This window comes from Merops nubicus, unplaced genomic scaffold (assembly GCF_000691845.1).
Source record: "Merops nubicus isolate BGI_N331 unplaced genomic scaffold, ASM69184v1 scaffold15839, whole genome shotgun sequence".
Classification (NCBI taxonomy): domain Eukaryota; kingdom Metazoa; phylum Chordata; class Aves; order Coraciiformes; family Meropidae; genus Merops; species Merops nubicus.
The window spans coordinates 994-11,892 of NW_008631808.1; the positions used below are offsets into that span (position 1 = coordinate 994).

The 10,899-nt window shown below is 46.2% G+C and overlaps 1 protein-coding gene across 1 annotated transcript in view; it reads right to left on the minus strand.

Moving 5' to 3' along the window:
- Positions 1–10,179, minus strand: part of FRMD4B (FERM domain containing 4B) — a gene marked incomplete at both ends in the record, with an annotated part of 10,804 nt that extends 625 nt beyond the window's left edge. The window contains 9 exons of the mRNA XM_008947713.1: positions 6–230; positions 1,331–1,456; positions 2,408–2,555; positions 4,315–4,371; positions 6,841–7,069; positions 8,259–8,378; positions 8,468–8,601; positions 9,389–9,530; positions 10,036–10,179. Of these exons, the coding sequence (XP_008945961.1) occupies positions 6–230; positions 1,331–1,456; positions 2,408–2,555; positions 4,315–4,371; positions 6,841–7,069; positions 8,259–8,378; positions 8,468–8,601; positions 9,389–9,530; positions 10,036–10,179 (1,325 nt within the window). The remainder of the gene's footprint in view (positions 1–5; positions 231–1,330; positions 1,457–2,407; positions 2,556–4,314; positions 4,372–6,840; positions 7,070–8,258; positions 8,379–8,467; positions 8,602–9,388; positions 9,531–10,035) is intronic.
- Positions 10,180–10,899: the final 720 nt, after the last annotated feature.

Genomic DNA, 10,899 nt, shown 5'->3' on the forward strand with positions numbered 1-10,899 from the left:
CCAGCGTCTGGGCGGCGTAGCGGGGGCCGGGGGCCGGCGCCACGCAGTAGTACTCGGCGCTCGACTGGCTGGTGTAGGAGGAGCCGTCGTCCAGGATCTCGGTGCTGCTGCTCCGCTGGGCCCTGCAGAGGGCGAAGGCTGCCTGCTCGGCGGGGCTCCCCGACAGCAGCTGCGTTTGGGATTCCAGGCTGCCGCTGCGCTGCCGGCAGTGGTGTGGGGAAACATCTGGCCTGAAACAACACAGATGTTGGCTGAAGCAGTCACACGAGCGCTCACATGCGCAGGCAAGCCGGGCACGCTGCCTCCCCAGCCAAAGCACAGTAAACCCTGGCTTGTCTTTCCACACAGTCTCTGCATGGCAGGAAATTCAGCCTGGCTGAAGTTTAGATCTGCTGCAGCGGTAGGGGAGATCTCATAAAAGCCCATCATGGTGAGCAAGGTTAATCTGTGGCAGGGATACCTGCAGCAAAGCTCACAAACTCCCATTTTGTAATGATTTACACTCTCAGTTTTTAAGCAGATGAGTGCTACACAAGTAACTGAGCTAAGAGCAGAATATAGGAAGATGGGATTCCTGTGGCTCTGGCTCTCAAGGCAGCACTACCCCTACCCACTAAGCGATAAGCTCTTGATAACATTACAAGATCTATTGCATCTCTTTTTGCCTAGCATGGATTCTCAGCTCTCTAATACAGGTGAGCTCACGTTGCAGCTCTCTTCCCACAGTAAGGGCACTAACTGGGATCTCTCTCTTCTATCTGGTCACTTAGCTTTTCAGGAGGCTCACAGGAACATAACCCAGAGCAGACCCATGTCAGCTTGTGAACAACTTCTTGTGGGGAGACCACTCACTGATGGACCATACAACCTCATCAGCCTCACTCCATCAGAAAACAGGAAATGTAAAAATAAATCCTGGCTATCTCATGAGTATTCCACTGAAACTTTCTGAACCAGCATCACTTCTTAAAACACCCTACAGATGCCTATCTGGAGACAACCCTTCTCCTATAGTCTTCCATGATCAGACAGGCAATATTTGTGTGCCAGCTTCCAGGTCACTCCTAATATTACAGATGCTCATTTCTGTGTGCTGCTGTTTTTCCTGACAGCTTTGTGCCCACCTAAAAGCTCTAACTTGTACATCACAAAGCTGGTACAGGGCTGTGCCAGAAGATGGTGGCTGATATTAACCTGATGCCTCCAAAAGGGCATTTTGAGAGCCTGACCTTGCCGTAGACGGCAAAGGAGCCTTTAGCCTCTTAACACCATTCCCTTTTATTCTTCTGCTGACCAAGGTGGCCCTCCCACTGAAACAAAGGCTGCTTACTGCAAGTGGCTGCTGCTGTAGGCGTTGCGCGTGAGCACGGGGGTGGTGGGCATGCTCCTGCCCCCGTGGGGCTGGGCTGGCCGCTCCAGGGTCCGGTACGGACTGCTGTGAGTTGAAAGAGGGTCCCTGGGATGGAGGAGACAATTCCAGTTAGGTCAAATGCCATACAAGTTGCAGCATAAAGAATATGTGCACCCTAAGCCTTGAAGAAACAAAAAGGGTAAAAAAACAGTTCAAGGGCATAACTGGATGTGCTTCCCCATATAAAGAACAGAACTGTTTTAACAGAAAGAACAATTCAACCCTTTCTTGTGGCTCAAAGGAGGTCCTCATAGGATGGCTGGTAGAAAAGCTGCTACCAAAGGACAGGAGTATGAAGCAGAAGAGACAGAGCAGGTAACAGAGAAGCAAAGGAACTGGGTTTTAAAACAAAGCACACTACAGCTCAACAGTTACATACGGCTGTAACTCTGCTTCTGAACTCCATGGAGAAGACTGTTCTGCTTATCTTGAGGGCCACGTGAGGAAAATGCAAAGACATGACACTGTCCAAAACTTTAGAACATTTTTAAGTATGCGTTCAACAGCCTGCTCACACCAGATAGAGTCCAAGAAATATCAAGGTCAGAGGGAAACTTTAAACTGAGAACAACTACCACCAGACCAGACCCATACAACAATCAACAACCATCAGCAGAGCTACTGCTATCGATGGAACATGGAACTGTTCTTCTAGCTCAGAAAGTGCCCAAATCCCACCAACACACACAGGAACCCCAGCCAGTCACTGCAGCTGGCACTACTGATGGTAGCTGCTTGAATCCCAGTAACTCTGCTCTTACATGGAGACTTAGACAAATTCCAGATGCTTCAACCACGACAACTACTCAAACACACTTAATCACTTCTGTTACTAGACAGGAGATTTAGCTCCCATCACCAAATCCTGTAATTGCAGAGGAGTGTGGATGCAGGAGGCTCCACTGGGGTGTCTGTAGTAACAGGAGTCTTGGCAGCAGCAAGACAGATCTCATGCCAGCAAGGTGGAGAACACAGCACCAGCAAGACGTGCCCTACCTGGAGTGTCTGGTTTCCAAGAGCTGATCATTTATGGATGACTTTCTGAGATGAATTCTCTCCACCCCGAGGGACTTTGGTGGAGGAAGCCTTGGAGAAAGCTGTGCAGAGCTGGGTCTCTGTGCTGGCACAGGAAGCGATTCACTGGCTGTCGGAAAGGAACAGGTCTCTTGTTAGCAAAATCCTTGATATTTTTGCCCTGTATGCAAATCTGTGGCCCCTAGGCAGAAACACTTTGGGCAACAGAGACAAAAACAGAAGCTGTGCCTCTAGAAGGGCTGTCCTGCCCACACTGAGCTCTCCTCCACATGGACAGGACACCATGGAGGCTCATACAGACCTCACCAGCACCGACTCCTACTGAGACTACACACAGGCTGGGGCTGGGCCAGGTCACAAAGTGGAACTTCCCTGGGAAAACATCTGTTTGCAGCATGATCCCTCCCAAGCTCAGCCTCCCCAAAGGCCAGTTCTTCTCCCCCACCTTCCAGCTCTTTAGTTAAAAACGACATTTTAAGGATTACTTTTGAAATACAACCTAAAAGGGACTGACTTCAAAAGTGACTGAATGAGCAAACACAACTGAGGGACCATTCTGCTGAAGGCAACTGGGAAGATGCTGGTTTGAGCCTTGTTCTCACTTTGCTTAGGGCACAACCCAGGTCCCCTAAGAGCCAACAGGAAACACCAACAAATGCACAGAAATGCAGGGTGAGCATCACAGAACATGTGGTGCCACTGTGTATGAAAGACAATGAGGTGCTGGGGTGGATACAGAGAAGGGCAATGAAGCTGATGAGAGCTCTGGGGAAAATGTCCTGTGAGGAACAGCTGAGGAAACCAGGATTGTTTAGTCTGGAGAAGAGGAAGCTGAGGTTTAAACCTGAAAGGAGGGTGTAGTGATGTGGGTGTTGCTCTCTTCTCCCAGGTAGTGAGAGGACAAGAGGAAATGGGCTTAAGTGGCACCAGGGGAGATTTAGATTGGATATTAGGAAGAATTTCTTTCCTGAAAGAGGATGAGGCATTGGAACAAGCTGTCCAGTGAGGTGGAGGAGTCACCATCCCTGGAGGTTTCAAAAAACATGTAGACATGGCACTTCAGAATGTGGTTTAGTGGTTACAGTAGTGTTAGGTTGATGGCTGGGCTTGATGACCTTAGAAGTCTTTTCCAGACTTAATGATTCTATGTTCACAAGCCAAAGCCTTGGCTCTACTTCTACAAGCAAGAATCAGGTGTAACTCCATTTTAAAGTACCAAATTTGTTCTACAAGTCTAGAACTGGAACACAGTAAGATCAGAATCAGGCCCCAACTGAAAAGGGAGTAACAATTTAGATAATGTTTGTCCCCAGATGATGATTATCCAGTTTAAGGGAGAGGCAAGCCAAGTCCTTTCCACCTTGTGGAACAGGGCGTGAGCGTGTGTGCCTGGGTGTGTGTGTGAAATGAGTAAGCTGAGCAAACACCATACCCATGCAAGATGCAAGCTCACTAGGGAACAAACGTAAACACATCATTAGTAACTGTGACTATTCTACTTTTTTACAAGTTTTATAGCAGCTGTGAGGACAGAAGGGCTAGGCAAATCCTGCCAGCTTGTAAATCCTGCAGCTGCTCATCCACCTCTGGCCCAGGTCCTTGGGATGAAGTATCTGACATCCCCAGTGCCCTCATTTTGCAGGCTGGTCACGTTAAAACAAACACCCTGTCTCAAGACAGCTCAGAGAGCAGAACCTTCAATAACTAACCCATTATGAGGAAAGACATTCCTGACTAAGCTCTTTTTTCCTCTGCTATGAAGTGATTTGTCATCAAAAGCCAGCAAAACAGTAGGCTAAAGGACATTAAGTCAGAGGAATGTCTCTGAATACACACACTTCACAGGAAGCAAAGGGTGAGCAACTTACCATCGTCATAGGTGGTTGTATCGGACAGGGAGCTGCTCTCAGATGGAATTATATCATCTGTGAATGAAAAGAAGCACTTTAAGTATAGGAGAGCCAACAGCAATTTCCAAATATCTCACACAGTTTATTTTCTACAGCTTCAGAGCCAGCTGCTACCTGTAGCATTGCAATCTGTAAGGTCCAGCCCTCAAGAGCCTGAAGACAGTCCTGCTCTGGAGTGTATCGTGACCCAGCTGTGTTCACCACCATGCAGCACACTACCCATGTAATTACCAAAGGGTTTCTCTCCAGCTGCAGCAGGAAGGCATTTTCCACCCAGCTCCCAACAGATCTCACAGGGTGTTTTGGTGCTTCAGTAGGAGTCAGAAGCCTACACAGACATGCAAATCTTGGCTGCCAGCACCTAATCTCCTCTAGGTGGAAATCCACCAGGTAGGTATGGAAAAGCCTTTTGAAATCTGGCATTCACTTTCGACTGTTTCATCAGCATACAGATTGTTTCAATTAAATTAATATCAGTCCAGAATAATTCCCCTGATTTCAGTCAAGTTACTGCCAATTCCACCAACACAAAGAGCAGTTAACTGTCATATGAATGTTGCATTTTTTTCCCCTGTTTCTTTCACATTTGGTTATTTATTCCAAGTGCTTTGCTGTACCCTCCTGTCCTCTCACCTTGGTGTTACAATCCCTTGCTCTGAAATAGCCTGTCCACACTAAGCTTGAGAACAGACCAACAGCAGAAAAAATTAGGGTGGTGATAAAGAGCAGCACAGAAGGTAATCAACCCACAGAAAAAAAAACTGTTCCTAGTCCATATCTAGCAAGACAGTGCTGCTGGGGTAAAAAGTCTACATGAACCTCCATGTAGAGAGGGAGAGGAAATAAAAGACGGCGGCAGCCACTTTGTTTATGAGACCTGTCACCTCCATCACTCATTACAAGCAAGGTATGTTACTCCTTTGCCATCATGATTTGCTGTGAGGAGAGGTGGGGTTTTAAGAATTTGGAAAACAGAATAGCTTTTCAAGACAGCAAAACATGGCAGACCTCTGAGACACACAGCCTAGTCCCTTCTGGCTGTGTCCATCTTCTCAGGCAGCAAACAAGGATGCCAGGAACCTGATGTTGCAAAATGATGGGCTAAATGTATAAGGACCAACTCCTAAGTTGCTTGTTTGCACAACTGGACAAAAAAACCTGCCTGCAATAAGCAGCAATGACTGTGGACAGATGCTGTCTCATGGGGCTCTCACTGCTCATGGGCCTTCAACAGCTTCCTGGTCATTGCTACATGTCACATGTCCCAGGTAATGCAGGAACTCCCACAATTAGTGTCCAGATTGGTGAGCAATAGACTGGAAAAAAAAGACCTTTTCTTCATCTCTGTCCATCAGGAGCTAGCTGAGTCAAATCAAATAGCAATCATCAGCCTTTCAGAGTGGACAGTTTGTGATGATGGAGAGCCCAGTGCTGCTGTGCTCTGTGCTGGGTAGGAATCCAAACCAGACTCTCAGTGGGAATGGGACAGGGCAAAAGTTTCCCCAGCAGAAACCTGGCACTGCACAGGACAAGTGTCTCCTCCAGGGAGAATGTGTTGGTAAGAGGTGTCATCTCAAGGGTAAGAGGCTATCAACATAAACAGCAGAAAAATCCTGCCTTTTCTTTCCCACCTTGTAGTTCCCAAAAAGAAAAAAAGCCCACTGACCCCACAAAACAGCATTTCCCCTGGGACAAAGTGGGAAAAAGAGACCAATTAAACATTAAAAATTACCCATATACCTCTTCCATGGAGGGGAGTATTAAAACATGTCCTATAACTGTTCATCACTGTATAATCTATAAGACCTGGCAATACCTGAGTTTTTGCTACTCCCAAACTCCTTCAGTGGGTTGGACACTAGAAGGTTTCCAGGCTTCATCCTATGAAGCAGCAAGAATCCCACCTCCCTTGGAAAAAACACACTTTTGAGAGGGAAGGGCCATGGGTATCTGCTCATCACTGGCAAATGGATTTAGTCAAAAATCTGTTTGCCACTATTAGCATTCATAAACTCCTGAACATTGCTTGTGTCTTCCTGGAAATCAGTAATTTTTAATCAAGGAACAAAACCTCTGATCCTGATTCCCTCAACCCTGCAGAAAAACTCACGGGCTCTATTTCTGCTAGGACTGAAGCACTGCAGAAGGGAAGGAAGGGAAGTCTTGCATGTGGCAGCTCAGACACACAACAGCACCCAGGAGCCCAGGAACTCATCCAGCACACCAGTTTCAGCTGAGATGCACCTTTCTAAAGCAGCACCCTCAAACTCTACCTGGTGCTGGAGCATGTCTCCACTTGCTCCTAAAACTGCAGCTTATTCTGCCCTCAGCCTCCAAGCAGTGCACTCACCGTATCAGATGCAGCAATTGCATCTCTTTATTCTTACTTAACTGTCAGAGAAGATAAAAATCATACAGAGCAGATGTAAACAAAACTACTTCTCCCCCTGTTTTCATTAGAATATGGGTAATCCTCTTGTTTACCTGGTAGAGTAAGAGTCGATTTCTGGGTTGGTTTTTTGCCACACTTGATTCTATATTCATTTATAGAATTTTCTATCTCTTGCAGTTTTTTTATGGCATCAGCATACTCTTGCTTTCTTTTCTTCTTCACATTTTTGCAGAGGTCTGGCTCACTGGCAAGTTTCTTTGCAGCTTCCACCAGCTTTTGCTGTATGATAAAGTTGCTCTCCAAATCCTGCAAAGCGGGATCCTGCAATTTTGTGAGATGAATTATTTGCTGGTGTTCTGGGTTGAAATTATCAATGCAGGTTATTGAATAGAGGAAATGCTTTTGTGGTAATGAAGTAACATCCTGAGCATGTAATAGAAATAAAGTTTATACACAAAACAATTTCAGCACATGAAACTCTTAGATCTCATTTGTATGACCAGTGTAAGATTTCATGACCTCTTAAGACAGACCTAAAATTCTCAAAACTGGGTGATATAAGATAGACAGCTAAATTCAGGTATAGACACCTAAACCTCCTGCTCAGAATCCAAGCCTGAAAATGTCTGTTCAAAACTCTCTCTACTTTGGAGAAAATAAAAATGGAAATTGCTACCACCATACCTACGTCACAGGGAGCTGGAGACTTTAATTAGTCGTTTGCAAACAACTTTGAGATGCTCAGATGAAAGGTACTGCAGCAGTGCTGAGTGCTAAGCAACACACTATTAAATCTGGTCAGTAGGATTTTGCTTCAATAGCCTACATAAAATAAATTCAGTTTGCTGCAGACATGGATTACACCAGTCCTGCAGCCAGAGCAGCAAGCTTGTGGTGAAAGGCAGATGCAGTGCAGGATGACAGAGCTTGTTAACAACTCTCACAAGGAATGAGGGGGAATGGTATGTGTCCAGAAACTGCAGATATCTGAATTACCCTATCTCCTAAGTCAGTCTCTGCCAGCAAAGTTCACCTCATCTTCTTGAGCAATATAAAGAGCTTTTATTTAGGTGGAACTTGCTTTAAGCCAGAGATAAACCTCCTCCTGCTGTCACCTGTCACAACTGTGCTCATGGGCAGGTGATTCTGCAAGGAGAACAGAGCACACCCCTGCTGCGTTCAGGGTTCAACACAACCTCAACACAACACCAAAATCAACACTTGAGCAAAGCCCAGAGTTGCCAGACAGAATTTGAACCTCCTCTTCCCTAATTAGCAGCAATGTCCATTAAAATTCAAGCAGCATAACCAAATCAGGGGTTGAGGTCAGGGGAGCCTAAAGCCTATGGAACAGCCAATTTCCTGGTCATTTCAAAGGCAGGTGGTGCCCAGCTGAATTTCCCAGCTGCCTCCTCTTCAACAGTCAGGGAAGAGCTGGATTATTACAAGTGGCTTTGGTCACTGGTCTGGCCACCCCACCTCTGCTGTGAAAACAAAGTGCAGTGCTCACCTCTTCGCTGGGGAGCAGGTTGTCATCCAGCTTGAACGCCGTGCCGACACGTCTCCTGACCTGGGGAGGCTCCTCTCCAGCACTGAGAGGATACTCCTTGGGCATCTTGCCTGTCAGCTCCTGGGGAACAGAGAAGGTTCCATTTGAAGGTCCAGAGGCAGAGAAGGGCTCTCCCCCACCCTGACCCCAGTGGAAGGTGCAGTTCTCACCGCTTCTCGCAGGCAGATTTTCTTCAGCTCCTCAACTTTCTGAAGCAGTTTTTCCTGAAGGAGCTTCTCTTTCTTCTTTAGCTCCATAATTTTCTCTTTCTTTTGTTCTTCACTTACTTCTGAATCCTGAGAGCCTAAAAAGTACACTCTCTATATCAGACTTGCAGATAAAAGCAATTTTTTCCTAGTGAATTAAGCCAAGATCTCCCCAAAGCAGCCCAGCCCAGCAAAACAACACACGAAGTACAACACCCAGCTCTCCTGCCATCTAGCAAGCAGACTTTTAGGAAATCCACACTTTTTCAAACCCCCAATGTATATACTTGCATGGGAACTCACCCAAAATGTAAGTCAGTGTATTAGTGGTATCTACAGCATACTTGATACTCTGGCTTTGACTTTGCTTTCTGGATACCAAGGTTCCTTGCTTGGGCTTCACCTCAAGGCACTTACAGGTGGCAGCCAGGGTTCTACCTTCCCCCTTTTCCCCTCCTCCACATTCAAGGGAGAGGTCTAAAGTCCACTCTCAAGCTATGCTTTATTTGGAAGCATTTTTCCTCTCTGTTCATTTTTGAGGAAGTTCAGGGGAATTCAACTCCTCGAACAAGTGCCTAAAGTTACCCTGGATCACATTTCCCTTGGACTTAGATGACACAGTCATTCAAGGGCTGACTGGTAAACTGATATCACATTATTCATGGACTAAGAGTATGTGGGTGCTTATCCATCTAGCATATTTTTATTTCTTTAGTTACAGGGGGGAAACACCAGGTTATACCATTGATGTTACTGCCTCAGACACAACTAATACAACCCTTTGCATATGTCACTGTATATATATGGTCAGCTACCCTCGTTTTCCCTTTTAACATCCACAAGCCCCCCTGTACTTCTTTACCTTCTATTTCTATCAAGTATTACCTGATGAGATCAAACTGCCATTGCTGGCCATAATAAGCTGGTTCTTCCCTTCCAAAGTCACTAGTTTGGAAACTTTTGGTGTTCCCATCTCTGTCAGATCCATGGCGATATCATCCAAACTTCTGGCTGAAGGAATTTTTGCCTGAAGGAGTTTAGAGGGGAAAAAAAAAAGAAATCCAGCCTCATAGAGTTACCTCTAATTAACTTCAGAACACAGGGTCACAGAAGATGACATTTCACACCTCATCTCCCACAAAATTAAGGGCTAAAGCAAGAGCATCAAGGTACACAAGGCTGCACTGGCATTCCTCTCCCCTGAAGCCCAAATAATTTCTCAGCTGAAAATCTCTTTGCTGTTTGCACCCTGTTCAAAACGAACATGAGGAGGAGACAAAAGAAAAAGCAGATTAAACACTGAGATGTGGGAATTCTCTCTTCTGTGATTACACTTCCATAGCCCTTAATTGCAGGCAGGCTAAAATGGATCAAATAACAATACTGTCACTAGCACACTGCTCAAAAAGCTGACAAAAATGATATGTAGTTTTTCTCTGGAGAGTAATTCATCCACAGAAAAACACACACTGAAGGATATTACAGGAAAGGTGCTGAAACTTATGCCCACAGTAAAATGCCTCACAACTTACTTTGCTTTGCTTTCTGTCCAAGTAAAACTGGTGTTGACTGATTGCCATCACCCAGATGGACTTGATCAGGGAAGTGTTTGCATACCAGGTTTGCACTACCAGCCCACTCTGACCAAAGGTCCTTCTTGACACTGAAATTCTGAGGAGATGAAAAGAAATGCAATTTCAAGACATGTCTTTGAGGTTCAGTCTCAAACACCTCCCTCCTTACCAGGCACGGCTCAGTCTTTTTTTTTTTTGGAGATGAGAAAAATTGGATTTCCTTCTCCCCAGCACTCAGTGCTGCTGCCTTCCCTCCCTCCTACCTTTCCCTTAATTTTACAAAGTTAATGTTGATATCTCTCCTGGCTGAGCTTTGCAACAGAGTAGTAGCAACTGTAGTAGCCTGTTAATTCAGCAGCACAGTTGTGCCACCAAAAGTAATAATTGGGTACCCTGTTAAACCTAGGTAGGGCAAGGAGACTGCCATGGCATCCTGAAAGGAGTGCCCAGGCAGGATGAGGGATCTGGGTGGATCAGCAGAGCATCTCAGTGCTCCTCCTGGCCCAGCTGAGAGGCACAGCAGTCCTCTGCCAGAGGTAGAAAGGATGGCAGCAGAAGCAGAAAGGAAGGTGAAGCTGGAAATTCACCCTGGGTAAAGGATCTTTCTTTTTGGGGGGGATCTTGAAGGGAAAGCACAAGAAATCAGCCTGTGGATGAGCTCCCACCGCGCCAGCAGCGCTCCTTCATATCCCTGAAGGCTCAAGCTCAGAGCAGGAAGCATCAGTGCCAAGGCAGAGGAGGGCAGAAAGTCAGCAAGGAAGCCGTGTCTGGGTCCTGCCAGCTGCATTCCCAGGCTCCTGCTGCACAGGCACGTTACAGCAG